The sequence below is a fragment of the Taudactylus pleione genome, unplaced genomic scaffold, assembly GCF_031769625.1.
Source record: "Taudactylus pleione unplaced genomic scaffold, aTauple2 ptg000038l, whole genome shotgun sequence".
Lineage (NCBI taxonomy): Eukaryota > Metazoa > Chordata > Amphibia > Anura > Myobatrachidae > Taudactylus > Taudactylus pleione.
Window position 1 is genome coordinate 6,925,605 of NW_028284440.1, and position 19,186 is coordinate 6,944,790.

The following is a 19,186-nucleotide window of genomic DNA, read 5'->3' on the forward strand; positions in this document are numbered from 1 at the left end:
TGATTGATTTAAGTTGATCTTGTTAAAAAGCAGTATTTCAGACTGTAAGTTTTGCATTCTATTCAATGTGGAGAGAGAACTGAAGGAAATAATGTAATGCCAATTAAAATAGCACCTAAATACAATACTCATTCCTAATAAGGTAAACAGACCTTTTTCATTGCAAACTGAATGCAGCATATGCATAATGTAGAATAATAATTTAGAAGAGCACACAATGTTAATATGTTTATTAGATATGTTTGAATTGAACGTATGGTCCATCAAACAGATTTGCCAAAATGGTTGAAAAAAGTAAAAACAAATGCTGGAATTTCTCTAATTGTATTGACAGAATAAAAAATTGAATCTAATTCCAAAGAGGTTGAACAGATTCGACCATATTCAAGCCTGCTAGACAATGTTCAAGCCTTTACCCATCTGATCGATGAACATTTTTGAGCTTAAATTGATAAATTTCAATTCATCAAACTTTGGAAGGCAAACAAAGTAGCACATGGGCGTAAATATGCTATTTTTATGCATAGCTGTTTAGAGCTTAATTTTTGGATGCATTTATGCAGACAACTCAACATTCATCACCTTCCACCAAACTTTACATAATGAACTTGCCACCAACACAATTTGCAATGTGTATGTAGTGTAAACTCTCTGGGGACAGATTGAGCACAATTGTCAAATAATTAAGAATATGTGCTCTCTGCTACAAAGACGCTGATGCTGGAGATGAAAAGGTTGCTAAGCATTCACAATGCAAAAACTTTCAAGGAGATGCTTAAAAGTCCCAGAAACACATTGTTTATTCAATGAACTTATCTTTAAGTAAGTCTGTATCATTGAAGAATATTAAAGACTCTTAAATAAGGGAGGAGGTATTTGCCAGTATGTTTACAATTTGTGTCTTAGCCATTACTTCTGCACTCTAATGAGACATAATAATTTCAGTGTTAAAGCACAAACAAATTGTATGTTTAGCAAAAATCTGTCAGAAATAAAAGTAAATTAAGCCTATATCCAGATTTTAATTGATTTGTATGTTTGAATTACATAGACCTTTTAAAGTATTTTATTTAATTTGCTGTGCATAATTAGAAGTCACTGGGACCCATAGCAAAGGGTTCTCACATCTCTTGTTATTTACTAAATTCATGCATATGCACTGCATTCACACATTCAGGAGCGCATGCAGAGACAGATGTATTTGCCAACCATATGGAGGATAAGATGAGCACATGAAATGTGCATTTCCGTGTATATGGTCAGTTGGATGCATCTCAAGATGTATCCAACAGTACGTTAATACATTATGTGCCAGGTTTACATCTGGAGAGACAAATGTATATACTTACACCTCACAATAGTGTAGAGAAAGAATAGAGAAAGTGGGAAGATATGGCTTGATAGTGTTAACATTGCATTGGAAAGTCACTTTACTCTGTACACTAGATAATATTGTATTGAATTAGCATATACAGTACATTACTAATTTTCATTAATTTAGCATAGAAAAAGAATTAAAGACAAAAACAAATACATACTACAAATACATGATAATAAATAAAATTCAACTAAATCCAAACATCTGTTTTTTCTCTGTTTAAAAATCAAATAAGATTGATCTTTCCTGCCACTGTCCAAATGGAATTATCAATGAGCTAATGTGAATGCCATTGCTTCATGTAATATAGCAGCTACATTTATGAATTAAGTACTATATCTTCAAGAGGTAAATCTGCAATCATGCAATCTAAAATGGGATGCTAGTGGTATTGATTGCCATTATTATCATTGTGTTTCACTGCACCAGCAATTCAGCACCCACAGGAGGTGTGCCTTCTGAGAGATGTTTATGCTTCTCTGTCCGGGTTTTCTTTAGTAACAACTATGTGTACATGCTTCTTACTGTACTTGGCATATACTTGCATCTCCAAGTGTAAACAGACCTAAGTGTAAATTGTAGCAAAATCTGCATACAGGCATCTGCTTAGATAGATATCCCCCATATATATCTAAGCAGATGCCTGTATGTGCACTGCAGAAATGGAAATTTGTGTATCCTGAAACACATGTATTTCCAAGTCAATATGCTTCCCATGCCAATGTACAATGACCATAGCATTTTAGCTTACTATGTCCCCATTGCACCTTTTAGTTAACCATTTACAGACATTCATTACAATCCACCATGTTTTTTTTTCTTACATTTTAGTACTGTTCCAGATGACTCCTGCAAGTTTCCCATTGGTACATAGTCTGTCTTGCTGCATGTAACCTAAACAGTAGCTGACTCTTTAAGACTGCATAACAGCTTTGTATTTCAACTCAAGTTCAGTAAACAGCTAACAGGCCATACTTCAAAGGCACTTGCAATATGAGAAGTTCTCAACAAATCTAAGAACCAAATCCAAAAGTTAAAATCTGCCATATGCTGATCCACATCTCATGCCAAGTATACAATACATATATATATATATAATACATTGATCTATATCTGGTGCCAAGTATGTAAAGCTAAACCATATTTGTAACTTGACCCTCTAAATCTGTAAATACTGTATTAGAAGCCATATGTTGTATGACCACCAAGTGTAGATATACTGTACTAACTCATGTTGCGATTAGCATGGCTAAAGTTAGTATAAAATATTTATGAAAATACAGTGATCCATTTGAAGGTCTTTGCAATGATGTGTCCTTTTTTGGAGTATCTAAAACAATTGGGTGCACACCTTAGAGTAGTTGATATTAATGACACTATACAAAATAAGTCCAACAACCTGCATGATAACTGGATAAATTAGAAACTTGCACACAAACTAAAATGAAAATTAGCACTTGGTGTATGGATCTTCTAAAAAAGATTAATAAGCTGTTGATTGAAGGACATTCTCTATAAAATATGAACAACATAAATTATAAATTAGATTAGGGCAAAAACAAAGATCATAACAATTAACAAGATTGACCTATACTGAAACAACCATGATTCAAAAGTTGCAGATTCTGAGTTTATCAAAGAGTCTTATGCCATAGATCATCAAAATTTAGCAAATAAATTTGATCTGGAACTAATGTACTTTTCTGAATGTTATAAAATCATAGTAGGTGTACTCAAAGTGCAATAAATTCCAACTTGATGACTCTTATTTGTGAATGGGTTTAGTCACCAGTTTACAGTATTTTAAAATATATAATACAGCAAATATAGTCTTGCACAAACTGCAGTTGGAGATGGAGCACCACATAGGAATGTAATATGTATTTTATCACTAGCCTCTTTACCCTTAATCATAGGGTTGGAAATGGACCCAAACTTTCATATGGCCAAATCCAGTGGCAAACGCAGGAATTCTAGAGGGGGGTTTCCAAATTTAGAGTGAATGTGGCCAGTACATGAAAAGGGTATAATTACCACTAATCCAGCTTTAATATGCATCATACAAAAGTGTATTGTGTGTCATAATTCCAGCATATACAGGACTAGCGATCACAGTAAGCCTTTAAATGTGGCAGTAGGGCCATCCTGCCTCAGCTGAATGATTTTATTTTAGATGTGAGCACCATTCCAGGGCATGGGACCAAGTCCAGGAGTCTGGGGGAGCAGCAGAAGAACCTAGCACTACCCTGGAAATATATGTAATTATTGGGCTCTATAGCAGTGCATCCCTAACAGTGCATGTTTTCAAAATTCCCTAATTGGTGCACAGGTTATTTATTACTGGACGATACATGTTAAAAGATCCACAGGTGGTGCTATTTTTTTCATTTATGAAACTGAGAAGAACATGCAGCACTAGTAAAATTCCATTATATTACTATTTCTATTGTGGTCATGATGTGGGCTGGGGAGCCCCCCTCCCCAGCCCACACCAGGACCACAATAGAAACAGGCAGATGGAAACCCCTCTGCATTTGCCTATGAAATCTTACAGCTAAAATACACTTATCTATGCAGTTTGTTCTTATGTTTCTACTCTGCTTCCAACCCAGATCCATAGAGTTTAATTTATCCAATTTCTCCTAAAACTTATATGTATATTAGAAGTCGCTGAGAAAATTTCTGATCATATAAATGCACAACACTGAGTGATTTTATACATTCCCAAGAAATCTGAATTAAAATGATAACATCTAAAATAATTTACAGCAGGGGGTGCATTATTTTTTATAATTGGAGATTATTAAACTGGTCATAATTTCATTTTTCAAATAGGCTCAATGAATCAGACCTAAAATTAACAATTTCTAAGTACTTTCTCTAATTTTAGAATCAGTTAAAACAATTTGAAAAAGATGATAGGGTACATGTTTGACTGTTCAAATGAAATTTGAAATATTTAGTATTTTTTATTGCAAATCTTAAATGTGCATTGCAAACCTAAAACAGCAAACTTAAAAGAAAGTCAAGACACTTTTATAATAATTTAAGATATCATTTTTATTCTGACTGTGTAATAAAAAATAATAATTTGAGTTGGAGCAAAGAATGGCAAGAATTAAAAGGTTAATACGAGTCACAAATTTCAAACTGGAAGTTGTGGAAGCAGTGAAAATATATCAGTTTTCAAATTAACACAAATTTTCCTAACAAACACTAAAGTAATGACTTCAGAATTCACCAGTTATAAGCAAATAAGTGATTACATCATAACTCACAGGTTATACAGATATTACTTACAGGGTTTTATACATATATTGATATTCTTGTGCACTATAAACATTTTAGAAATGATAGAGAAGTTTCATGACTTTACTGTACATAAGGTCAAGGAACTCAACACTTAGGGGTCTTTGTATTAAGCCTTGGAGAGAGATAAACTGGACAGAGATAAAAAAAACAAACCCAATCAATCAGCTCCAAACTGTCACTGTAGAATGTTGACATTTAACATATCAACAATCACAATGTTCACATTGACATAAGGTCAACATGTTTAAATTGTTGATATTATTAATGTCAACAGCAGTGGCAGCTCCAGAGGTGGGGCTGTAGCGCAGTCTAAAATTAAAATAGGGGAACCACGTCAACTGCCTTTCCGAATGCTGCCAAACATCACCGGCTGGGACTCACTGGCAGTTGTTGTTGCTCCCCTATTTGAATTTTGGACTGTGCTGCAGCCCCACCTCTGGAGCTGCCACTGGTCAACAGTCAGAATGTTGACACATGAAATTAGTGTTAAGGTTAGGATTAGGCTGCATGTAGGGTTAAAGTTAGGGTTAGGCTAAAATATCATTGCCAAAATTCTGTTATCATTCACAATGTTGAGTTTCTGAAAATGTCCACATTATGTCAGTGTCGACATTGTGAATATAGACATGTTAAATGTTGACATTCTGAACATGTCAACATTCAGACCATGTCAACATTATATGGCATCTAGATCTGGAACAAATTGTATCATATGGTAGTGTTACCCTTTCTGAAATGGCCACCAGATCCGGATCAGACTTTCTTATTGTATGGTAATGTTACCGGATGTGAGGTAGCTACCAGATCCAGATGGGATTGTATCAATAATTAAATTGTGTTTGTTTTACTGAAGTGATAAACCTGACTTTCAAACACAGTATATTTTCCCTTTAAAGTTTATTATGAATAACTTTGTACATTTGTTTAAGTATCCTTTCAGAAACAAAAAAAAAACATATTTACAGAGTCAGACATGTATATTTAATTAGATGTCTTGATAATTAGCTGTGTAAAAAAATATATAAATTATCAGAATTTTCAAATTAAAAAGTGCATTAAAATAATATTAACTGTGGCCAATTACTTTTTCCATAACAGTAACTTAGTGTTAAACAGAAGCATTATAGCAGCTTACAATAAACATGATTAGACTACACTATATGATGTTTTGTAATGTTACTGACAGCAGACTTTTAATTATTTTATACTGTGGATGAAAGAAATTTGCAGCACTTTTAGTGAACATATGGCATGACATTTCCAGGATAGCTAAACATGGCTTCAGATTAATTAGTGTGACATACCATGAGTAATACTGAATACAGATAACTGATGTGATGTTTTTTATTGCCATGATACTGTATATTTTATTTTTCTTTGAAAAGTTATCTTCATGTCATGCATAATTTCGTACAATACAGATTACATATTTCCCAAAATTTGAAAAAATTTCCATGGAGAATTTGCTTGTGAGTAGCTAGTGAAATGTGCTGTACAGATGGCATTTTTTTGCACTACAATTCTTACCATAACATGTTGTATGGACTTTATCATAAAGTAATATTTTGCACTTTAAATATTTGACATCAGTAAGTATTAACATATACCATCAGGCAAATTAGAATAGCTGGTGAGAATTGAAGCAGGTGTGTAGAAATAAAGAGCCTGGTTTGTGCAAGTGGTAACCATACAGGGACATTTCCAGGGATAAATCACTACAATCTGTGATTGCTATATTAAATTAGGGGATAATGTTTTGCAGTTTCATCTAGTGTTTATTGTATAAAAGTAAATTAAGTCAAACTCTGGAGGTAGGTAGCATGATCAGCTCTATGACAAGGACCCGATTGTGAGGCTTATATAATGAATATGGCTTCCATCTGTACATAATAAAATAGATTATGCACTGGTGAAACTTTATGGTCTGCACAGCATACTTCAAGGTTCACGTCAAATCTCAAAGTATGCCTTCCTGTGTGGAGGGGATAAAAAATCCGTACAGGTTGAGTCTCCCATATCCAAATATTCAGAAATTCTGAATTTTTTGGCATGACTGAGATAATGAAACATTTGAATTTTCATAGTTCAATGTACAAATACTTTGTTTAAGGTACAAAATTATTACAAATAGTGTATTTAATCACCTTCAGGCTTTGTGTATAAGGTGTATATGAAACATTAAAAAAATTTCATTCCTGTACACAAACTTTGTTTGAGCCACAAAACTATTGAAAATATTGTATAAAATTTCCTGCAGGCTGTGTATATATGGTGCATATAGAACATAAATGCATTCTTTGTTTATATTTGGGTCCCATTCCCAATATATATATCATTATGGTATGCAAATATTCCAAAATACAGAATATTCCGATATCCAAAATAACCCAGGTCCCAAGCATTTTGGATAAGGGAGACTCAACCTGTACTAGAATATATGCAAACATATCACACCATTGTCCAACCTCTTACACATATAGTACCAATCATTTCAATTATATATATATATATTTCTGTATTTACTCTTATAATACTGCCCAGTTTACCCAAATTTAGGTAGCTCCCATTTTCCACTGATCATTTAGAGTAAGAGGTTCAGCTGGAGCTTGAAACTCACCTACTCTAATTCGTGAGTATTCTCTATTTTTACCAAGTGGGCATTAGTTCAGAGAGTTTGAATTTTCATCATTACAGTGTTTCTCTACACCATTCAAACATGGAATGACAACCAAAGGCATATCTTGAGAACTATGTTTCCAGATTGGTGCTAGAGACTCTTACTGTGTCCTAGTCTATTTTTGCTTCTTATGAATACATTTATCCCCAACATTGCTATTTGTGTATCTTTTATAGAATTGACTGGTTTAATTTATTTTTATTTTTATTTAGGATTATTTATTTTTCTTCTTTATGAATATTATATTGTAAATTATTTCTTTACTCCTGGGAGCTATTTACTTGTGATTCTACTGAATTTTATTCATACCATTTATCTAATAAATTGTTATTATTTGGAGTTTGTATATCTTGTATTTTTAGCGCCATTTAGCACCACACATGTTTTCTGGTTTCTAGTTTTTATGTTTGGAGTCTGGCATTCTCCACATGCTTGGTGCTTTGGCTGCTATAGGTACCTGATATAATTACTAACAGGTGCTTGTTTTTAGCGCAAGATAAATTTCTTTGTATTTCTACCCAAATTTATGCCTTAAACAAATAATGAATGAGAGGGGACAAGGTTGTATGTGAAATAGGAATAGTAATGCACAGCAAGGAATACCCCAGAAAATGTGCCCTGTATACCAGTTTATCTTATAAGAATATTCTCATTATGCAAAATGTACAGTAGTCTCATTTCTGCTCTGTTTTACAATATGATACCCCATTGCCTAATCTGAACTTCACTAGGCATGCATTCACTCTGCATATCTATAATAGGTGCAGAGTGTGCAGCGCACACTAGTCCCTGGGTCAAGGGGGTCCCTGAACCAACATCATGTAGAATACTGCATTGGATCTCCCCCGTACAATTTGTGTGTGACACCATCTTGCATGTAATATATTCAGCAGGATTGCACCAGAGCACGTAAAATTTAAACTCTTGCACGGTTCCTGAAACTTTATAATTTTTCTGCTGCCATTTTGCATTTGTAAATGATAATATACATTATCTAAGTGCACATTAGCTTTTCTATACAAATGGAATACTCTAATTTTAGATAATTGCACTATGCTTGCTTAAACAATGGCTGAAGCATAGTGAACTTTACAGATCTAGTTAAACATTTGCTACTTACTCTGAACTTGGGGGTCACCAGAAAACATGGGACAGCACTTCTAGTTAAATATATAAAACATGCAATATAAGATATTAAATGAATATACACATAAACTAAAATGATTAAAAAATATAAGTATATTACTGTAACTGTAAATTCTTAGTAATAGTCAAAGGCAATTATTTGTTTATTAATAACAATGAAAAATGATAAAAATTTAAGATTTTATATTTTCCCTATGAAAGCCTAAGCTATTCTGACATATTGGCTATAACACTGCTTAATTCTGCATAAAAACACCCTGTCTAATATTGATTATCTCTATTGACAAAACTAATAATTAAGGAGATTACATTTCTATGTAATTGAGCCTGATTGAGAGCTATGAACATAAATCAAGTGGTGTATTCAGCCAAATGTAGCCATTTCACTAAGTTAACTTTGACTTGCAATTGTACAAAATTATTTGAGGGTGTGATTTAGTGGAATTATATATTGTCACTTAAGTTAGTAAGTGGCTTTTATCTGTGATAAAGAACAGTCTGTAAGATCCATTTCTATTTAAAAATAGACTGTTTTCCTGAATGTGTTAATAGTATTTAGTATTGCTTGTTGAAACAAATTAACCATAATTATCAAGAATAGCTCTGACTGAAGGACTTTGTTCACCACTCAATATTAAACAGATCAATTAGCTGCCAATTACATGATCGCTCCTACAGTATAGAGCAAATTTCGAGAGAGACAAAGAGAGTGAATTTCACATATAAGCTGCACAGGCACCACACACTAGGAGTAGTTGCAAGGGCACTCACCACATAAAGCAAAATCCATTTGTTTAATAGAAAAATCAGACAGGGTTGCACATAATCCACCAACGTTTCAGTCTCAGCAAAGACTTTTTTCAAGGTATGCAATCCCAAATCATCAGGTTATAGTACAGATAGCATAAAGTAAATTGCATGCTAGTCGGACCACCATCAACAAATGTGCCTAGCTGGGCCCTGGATATTTATACCCCTCCCCACACATTAGTGTTGAATAGAACCACACCACTAAAACATCAGTTACAATCCGTAAAGCTGAATTCAATTAATTACTCACATAGTACTCCTCGGGCCCATGCCAGCCATGACAGCCATTCATGTGTCATGGTAGCCACTGCATCGCGTATGCATCACTAGTACACTGGCAGCGCCGGAGCCCAGCATCGCACTCCTGGAATGCAGGGGTCTGCATATGCGCCAAGTATAACAACATGTGATGCGCCAGCTCGGCTCATACCTGGAAGTCACGGGGCTCAGCAGATGGAATGCAAGCCTTGCATTCTAAGCTCAATATAGTAGAATATGGCAGTGAGACAGCTGCGGGATTCATACAGCACCATATACATGTATTTCATGAGTGAGTAAACCAAGATAATATAGTGGCTCATGGATCAGAAAGATAATTCTAGGGATAACATAATTTCTGGACCAGGCAAGTTGACAAAAAATAAGCAGATACTTAATACAAATAGATCATCTACTAAGTTCAGAAAAACAAGCAAACATATGTAACATAAAAAATAAAGAATAAAAAAAATACATATGTAAAAAATCAGAAAATAATTCTAGAAATGATCAAAAACATGTTATTCATTAATCTACATCTATTACATATATCACCACTAGTCTAAAAGACTAGTCATAAATATGTTCTTAATGATTTTCTGGATGTCTACAAACTATCAATACAGCTCTACAGCAAAATATAAGGAATACCGATGCAGATCACCCACTTACCAAATAAGAGTGGACACTGCTACAATTTAACTATAATAAGAAATGTCACCTCATCCATTCTCATATAGATGATATAATGTGATCATTATATGATAGCGCAATATGGCTGAGTGCAAACCAAAGGATAAATCACACTAGATCCCCTTGTGGTTATAGAAGAAGATCTGCAATTATGACAAAATTTGTCAAGGAAATGACATAACGATTAGTTGAACCACTCTCGAGTATTAGGAAAACCTATGGTAAAAATCCTGTTAGGAGATTGAGTTCATTAAGGCCTCTTGGGGCGACTGATCCACTAACTCTCCTTTTGGTTGCAGTTTCTTCACACGATCACCTCCTCGTACCAGAGGGGGGACCCAGTCAATAATCCTGCATTTCAGAGATAAGACCTGATGGTCCATCTCTAAAAAATGTCAGGCCACAGGTTTGTCAGAAACCCGGGTCTGCAATGCTGTGCGGATGGATGTCCTATGGTTTGCCATCCTTTCTCTGACTCCTCTGGAAGTAAATCAATGTAATATAGACTACTGGGACAAATTAGAATATAGATGATAAAATCCATTAAACAATGGAGTCGATATCTTATTTTAATTTGTATGTGGGTGTGGTAAGGAAGGACCTGGCAAGATAGAGACATGAGTGCAGAACTTAAAATTATATATATATATATTTATATGTGGCAGTATGACAGTCAATTACAGGCTTCTATCATCTGTATTTTTTACTGCTTGTTCACAGCTGCAGGAGAAATTACAAAATCACACTATATGAGGTTAAGGAGAATTATTCCTCTAATTACGTTGTTATACAGTACAACTACAAAAGTAGTTGTATCCTTTGGTTTTACTAAAGCTGTTTGGGACTGATCTCTGGTTCTGTTGAATATAGGAGCATTTGCACTAACTGACCCACTGTATTAAAAGAGGACTTTCACATAAAACTGGTCAAGACTGATCATACAGTACTGTCAGGCCAGCCAAGAGCTGCGGCGGGCCCGGGTAACAGGGGGCGTGGCCTAATTGCAGGAGGCATGGCCATGCCCCCTTAAAAAAGAAAGCTTTTCAGCACCGCAAAGTGGCACTGCGCGCTGGCAAGGAGGGCACTCTGAACCCCCTCAGTCCAGCGCAAAGCAGGGGGGCATGATCAGTGTGATTGCTCCCTCCCACAGGCATAGGAGACTGTAAGAAAGGAGGGGGGAGGCGCCGATCCCGGGTCCCCGCTGGGCCCCTCAGGAAGCCCGGGCCCAGGTAATTTGTACCCGCCCCCCCCCACTCGGCACCCCTGAGTACTACATCTTTGCTAAAAAATTCAGCTCTCTCTTTTGAGTCTGACCAGTAAAGTTGATCAATAATAAACATGATATTTAGATATACTGTAGCTTTAAGCAGTGTTAAGCCCAATGCATCAGACTGGTGTGAACTTCCAAATTGTCCATGTTTAATTACAATTAAAAATAGCATTTAGTTGTTTCAATTTGCAGTAACAATTTTATAATTTGATTTTCAAGGGCTGTTGAATTGTTTTCTTGTTGGTAGTAATTTTTTAGGAATACTTACAGATTCCTAGTACAGCTGAGTTTAACTGATTTCAGGGCCCTTACAAGGTGTTCTCTGTTATTGTATATGCCAAAAACCTTAATTTTACTATTACATTATTTTCTGTTAAATATAAAAGTAAAACATTGTCATAAATTTACAGTACATAGTTTTTATTGTTTCTCAAATAATTACATTTTGTTTGTTTATCTCCTTTCATAGGTCAATTGGCGTTACTCAGTTTTCCCCTATTCATGCCAGAAAAGCTTTCCCTTGCTTTGATGAACCGATATACAAGGCTACATTCAAAATAAGTATCAAGCATCAAACATCCTATATGTCCTTGTCTAATATGCCAGTGGAGACCTCAGTTTTTGAAGAAGGTGGATGGGTTACTGATCATTTTTCACAAACCCCATTAATGTCTACATATTACCTCGCATGGGCAGTATGCAACTTCACCTACCGTGAAACTATCACTCGGAGTGGTGTTGTAGTAAGTATATATTTGCATAATTTTGTTATATTTGCATAAATTTTTTCTGATATATTTGTTGTTGATTGTTCACTAATTAAGTAATACGAGTACAAATTATATATTTATATATTTGTATGAATAAAAATGAAAGAAAATGTATTTTCTTTCAGATTTGTATGAAATATATTATTTTGACAAATGCACTAGTGAAGATTACAGATTATCCTCCGAGAAGTACTAATATATATGATTGTATATGCACAGACACATGTACTTTTGGCTGGTGTTTTCAATTTCACTTTCTATGTCTTTTGCCCTTTCCCCTATATTTTGTGCCTATCTCCTCATATCCTATACCTTAACTAGCTTTCTAATATCCCCGTATCCTTATCTTCATCTTTGCCTGTTTCCCTGCCTATGTCCATCCTGCTTGGTCCATCTCTCTTATCTCTCTCCATTCCCATCATCTCCCTCTCCCAATATTTGATATAATCTCTTCTGTCCATTTTTCAGTTTTACCCTTGTATGGTGCCATGTTTTCCTCTATCAGCAGATTTTAGGACTAAATAATTTTTTCACTGAATCCTTCTCCTCTTGCTTTGTATAAGCCTTGTAAAATCTTCTACTCCCTAGCTTCTCTTCTGACCATGAAAATAAAAATGGAGAGTGGGTATATAGAGAATGTAAAAACGTGTTTAAAAACTATTTCTTAAAATAAAAATGTGAACATTTGTAAAGAAAAATTTCAGGTGGAGAACGTAAAAGATTGAAATTTGAGATAAATACTAAGTTGATATGCCACAATATGTTTTTTCGTCAATTGGACTTTAAAATTGGCAGCTAAACTTCTAACTTTGTCGAATAGTGCACACATTAATATAGAAAGAAAACCTGAATAAAGCATCACTGCAGATTATTTTCAATGTGCAAAATAGATGTGATATACTGTAGCAGAAAATTGTTTTCGGCAGCACAAGGGTGGAATTAGACGGTAAGAAAACATTATTTTAAAGCATGGGTTAGAAGCCCCAGTACACTTAGGAGTGCAAATATGAGATTTAATCCTATGGTGCAAAATTACTGAAATTAGATAAAGGTTTTCCTTAATTTACAGATCAGCATCCAGGAATTTATATTCTGCAAAAGGAATTTTTGTACAAGTTCTGTGCTGACTCAATAGTTAAGTGTACTGGTGCAAAATCAAGGCATTTTAATTTTTAACCCTTGTGATAAATGCACTTTGCAACTGACCTTTATTTTGCAAGGGTCAAACAGTCTGTTGAACTACATATATTTGTAAGCTTTTCTTACATAATTCTTATAGTTATAGTTTTATCATTTGAGATGGCATTATTAGAAGCTTGTATTAGGGGTTGCACAACAGCAGATTTATGCTATAATATTTAACTTTGAATTAAGGTTTAAGCTATGCATGGTCTAAGACGAAAGTTTATTATTGGTTCATATTTAAGGCTTAGACTAATTTTAAGTATAGGTAAAGACTTACAATTATTATTACATTAAGATTAAGGTTAGTATTCTTTATTGAGTACTTTATGCTTTTTTAACCTGTTTAAGCAAATCAAATTGACTCACCTCTTTGAAAGAAGATTCTTATTTTCATAGTTAACATGAGCAAAGTAGCTGCATACCTTGTAAAAATTGATTTTCATGACAGTTTCACAGAAATGTGAGGCATCCTGGGGTGCATCCCTGTTAGTTGGCTCTCAATTTAGAAATAAATGAATATATGAACCAAAGTACTGTAGCATATGACCACCTGAACAGACATGCCTTGTCACGACGGGTGGCTTACATTGAAGGAGGATACTGTGGTGTGTAAAAATTTTACTGTCATTTCCCACACTAAATGTCCAGCCTTGCAAAGGTATTATTTATGAATGTTTTACTCCAGGAAAGAACAAGGTATATACCAGTGACATGCGGTGAGGTAAATGACTGGGGAGGCACTGGCTAGTTTCAGAGCCAGATTTACAGATACATATATGAACCCAAGGGTTCATGTGGGCATTATACAAAGGTGCAGCAGTATACAGTGCTGGAAAATTTGGTGTGTTTTGATCAGGGATGTGTGGAAAAGGTAGATGGGGAGGCTGTGCCTCTCCTACCATACACTTTCTACTCCATAGTTTTGACTATAATAATGATTAGAATAATACAAAGAAGATATTTATAATATTTCCTTTCATTTTTTAGTATACATTTTTATAGTAAAAACTGTGGAGTATACCTAAGTATAACAGGAAAGGCTCTGCCTCACCTGCCTCACCTGACTACACTTCACTGGTATATACACTAGGTTGACACTAAGATAAAAATGTGCCTGGTTTATGCCAGGAGATAATGCTTGCCAGTGTTAGTAGTAAGTACTAAAAGTTTCAGTACACAATTCATAGACAATTTAGGGGTTTATGTATCAAGCAATGAAAAGCAAGGAGAACTGGACCAGAAGATGTTGCCCATAGCAACCAAAAAGCTCCTACCTATTATTTTATGGACTGCACTTGATAAATGCTACTTCAAAGCTGATTGGTTGCTATGGGCAACTTCTCCACTGGTCCACTTCTCCATGCTTTTCACTACTTGATACATATCCCACATAATATTTAAGTTGTCTATAATCTGAGAACATCATGAGTTGTTACTTCTAATAATATAAACCATAATCAATACCCTAGAAATAAACAGACTAGACACAAGTATTGGGATTTAAATAAAGTCACAGCTTTTATTAATTATATATCATGAATGGATAGAGTTGGCCTAAGAAAGTATTGTGAATCTCAACTCTATCCTTGATACACTTAACAATGAAAGGTGGCACTATGCCTTCACCCCCCTTTCTATTAGCATTGCACTACTGGGGGCCAACCTTAATGTAAAAGCCCAGGTCCACCCTTTGGGCAAAGACAGTTCACCCTGTGAAATCTGAGCTGCCCTGCATCTACCACTTGTATTCCTATTGACCGATTAGAAGCAATGCTTTCCTACCAAATAGAGCCTTTTTTGATTAACTAAATACTGTATAACTGTATACTATAACTATGTACTGTATAATATAACTAACAATGACAAAATAACAAAAATACATTGGGAATGATTGGTGGGAAATCCTGCAAAAAGAGGAAGTGACTGAACCTGTCTCTCTGTGATACATACTCCAACGTTTATGAGGTGGATGTCGAAATTAGGTGGTGTGGCTTATCAGCAAGGGGTGTGGCCTCACAGAAAGTGCCACACACCATTTTCATCATGCTTAGGGCTTGACTAGCGCTCTGGTAGCTGCTGGACAGCACAGGGCCTCTCCCAATTATTGCACAGTGTGTGTTGATGCAGAGCAGCAGTGCTAGAGTGTCCACTCAATCCCCTGCATTCCATGGGTGGTTAAATGCCCAAAAAAGTGGGACTGTTCTGCTGAAATTGGGATAGTTGGGGGTACAGTATGCTGATATGAATTCCTAAGTAACTCCCTTGCCACACTAACATAGGCTAACTAACCCACTTCTAAACATGTCACTCTAAGCTAAATGTAAATGCCTAATATAACAATACTATAACTAACCATCAGCTTCCACGGGTAACCCCTTATGGGAATGTATGTAATGCTGGCTGTTGGGATGTCTCCTGTCACAATACCAACAGCAGCATCCCAATGGTTGGTATCCTGACCGGGGTCAGGTAAGTATACTTACCCTCCCCCCTTCTCCTCCTAATCCTATCCCTCCCTTCTTGTAGCCTAACCCTAACCCTCCCCACCCGCACTTTAACTCTAACACTCCCCATTAGTGCCTAAACCTAAGTTTGCCCCCTCGTGCCTAAACTTAACCCTCCCCCATGGTGCCTGACCCTAACACTCCCCCCCTAGGGGTTCCTAACTCTATACTCCCCTCCAAAACCTAACGCTAACCCCGCTAATTTACCTAAACCTAACCCTCCCGCACCTAACACTAAGGGCACCCCGGCTTACCTTCATTTGGGCACGCATCCTCCTGGATTCCAGCATTGGGATTAAGATAGATGTTGGTATTTTGATGCCTATCTTAAATTCCTTGCTGGGATTACAGCATCGGGATTGAGTGTCCGCCGGTCTCATAACTACATCCCCCTTATGTAGCATTAGGCTTATACAACCTTCAGTTACCTTTATTGAAGTATCATATACATAAGACTGTCTGTGTTTGGAAAGTGTTATGAACAGGGCTATAACTAGGGGTGTGCGACCGGTGCTACAACACAGAATGCAGGGCACTGTGGGCAGAACGGTTGTTGCCCAATGGCCCTTGCTTCTAATTAGGGTGCCTGATACAGCACCCTACAGCCAGTTATGTTGTGGTAGTGCCACCCGTAGCATCCTGTGGATGCTACAGGCAGGGCTGCCAACAGCTTTGCCAGGCCCAGGTACAGGGAGGGGGTGTGGTCAACATGGGGAGGTGTGGCCAGACCCCCTCCTTACTAAAAAAAAAAAATAATAATGTCCTCGCGGCCATGAAGCAGGTGCGTGCACGCCGCACAGGGGGTGCATGTGTCCGGGGATGGGGGCACAATTGCTCCCCCCCTGGATATAATGCTGGGCATGCAAAAGAGCTAACTGCTTCTGCAGCAGCCTGTTTCTTTAGCCTGTCCAGCAGACAGTGTGACAGCAATGCATGTGTACTGGGCTGGGGAGAGAGGCTGCTGCAGCAGCAGTCAGCCCTCTCTCTCCCTGCCCTAAGTAGTGGCAGCAAGGGGAGTGGATGTGGTGGGATGCAGGACCCGGGACCCGAGCCCCCGCCGGCCCCTCCAACAGGCCCGGGCCTAAGTAAATAGTATCTGCTTCCCCCCTTCTCAGTGCTCCTGGCTACAGGCAGGTACCTTGGTGTGTATACAGCTGCAAGGGACATCTTCTAGAAGCCTCATGCAGTGCCGCACATCTGGGTGCTGGCTGGTCCTGAAAAAGTTTGGGGCCAGCACAGGGTGCATTAAAGCTCTGCCATGGCCCTGATTATTAATAAATACTACGTTGCATTTACCATTTAAAATACAATTTAATAGAGATGCAAATATATTAAATAACTGATTAAGTTCAGTTAAATACAAACATTGTTTGTTTTTCACTTTCTGGCTTAGGGCCTGATTCAGACCGGGTTGCTAAGCTGCGCTTGCTCGCTAGGGGCGATTATCGCACATCTGCACATGCATATGCTTCAAAGTACACATGCGCAAACCAGTCACTGCGGCCGGGAATCGTGCGCTCATGGGGTCTCATTCAGACCCGCTCGTGAGTGCAGGACGCTCGCAAGCGGGTCGATGGTACCCAAATGCGCATGTGCATGATGGAGGGAGCTCTGTCGTGCGCATGCGTGAGAACCGGATAGCGACAGCCAAGCTGTCGCTCCGGGTCTCGCACCAAAGGGGGCATGCTGTTGATGTTGATTGACAGCACGCCCCTTTTGGTGGGTGTGCCGGGGGCGTGGCTGACAGACAGAGGCATTCCCATGGGAATGCCTATCGTCTGGGTCCGGCCCCACTGACATCACTAGTGATATCAGTGGGAGTGATTTTGGCTCTGATAGAGCCAAAATCACTCCAGGGCTTGCGGCAGCGAGACCCTACCACAGGGTCTCATATCAAGCCCGATGGTCCCGATGGTCTTGACCATCGTGACCATCTTTTTGGCCGCTCGCATATGCTGTGGGTGGTCACCCACAGCTATGCGAGCGGCCAGGAGGCCGCTCCAAGTTTAGGTAGGAGGGCCCTTATTCAGAGCGAGGACTCTGGTCAGAGCGTCCGGCTCTGAATCAGGCCCATAGTACACAGACTGGATGCTACTTTGAGTGAAAGATAACGCCATTTGTGGGTGGTGACAGGGGAAGATGCTTGTGAACGGGGGAGTGGATGTGCAAACGCAGGCATGTCTGAGCGTCAAGACAGAGTTTAATGGGTGTGCATAATTAGCTAAGTAGCATCATTAAACTCGTCACTTGGTTATTTTTTAGCCTAAACTGATCGCAGTGCTTGTTGTGGGGTAGGGGTTACCTCAAGGACTGCGAGCAGCTCCGATGGCTCTCGATGTTACCAATTATTTATACACTTCCTGGAGATGCCATCTTCTAAGAGAGAAAGGTGGGTGGCTTTATACACCTGCGTACGCTCACTGCCATCGCTCTCTAAGACATAGAGGGTGTCCTTAAGCCACACAGTGCGATCACGGAATTTGCATACTCGGCCCCTTTTGGCATTGTGCGATTATGGCTTAGCGAGCAGGTCTGAATCAGGGCCTTAGCTCCAGTGTGTTCAGCTGTAATGTGGACAGAGTGGATCTACATCTGCAAACCCATGGTCCTTTTTAACCATTGTAAGCTGAGAGACAAGTCATGATGACATTATATATTAATATGTTTCTGAAAGTATTTTTTTGCTTACAGCTTGATAAGGTTAGTGACTATTTGTTACTGTATTTTTGTAGCCTTTGACAAATTGAAGTTTGAGATTTTACTGAAACTTTAATAAAATAAACTCAATAAAAAAGAATTTGCTTTACAATAATAATGGAATTTCTGGCTGTCTATCCCAAATCAATAAATAATTATGTGCAATTTGTATTGTGACACATAGGAAAATACATAGAGATATTGTTTAAATCATATATATTTTTTTTTATTTAATGTGTGATGCTATGGCATCCTTATGGCGTAGCCCGTTCCGTATAGTCCTATGTGGCATCATTATGCCATAGCTGTAACTGCAGTATACATTTTCAGTTAAATTATCCGACACTTATCGCTTGTCACTTCACAGGAAGGCAAACACTGTGATGGCCCGATGACTTACACTTAGCCACGGGAAATTACAGGATTTATAACCTTTTGTGAAAACCTTAACTGCTGGATAAAATGACCTCTAGTGATTTCACACAC

The 19,186-nt window shown here is 37.4% G+C and overlaps 1 protein-coding gene across 1 annotated transcript in view; it reads left to right on the forward strand.

Annotated features, from left to right (window-relative positions):
- The window catches only part of TRHDE (thyrotropin releasing hormone degrading enzyme), a 778,828-nt gene that overhangs the window by 111,387 nt on the left and 648,255 nt on the right, over positions 1-19,186 (forward strand). The window contains 1 exon segment of the mRNA XM_088452538.1: positions 12,014-12,287. Coding sequence (XP_088308664.1) covers positions 12,014-12,287 — 274 coding nt within the window.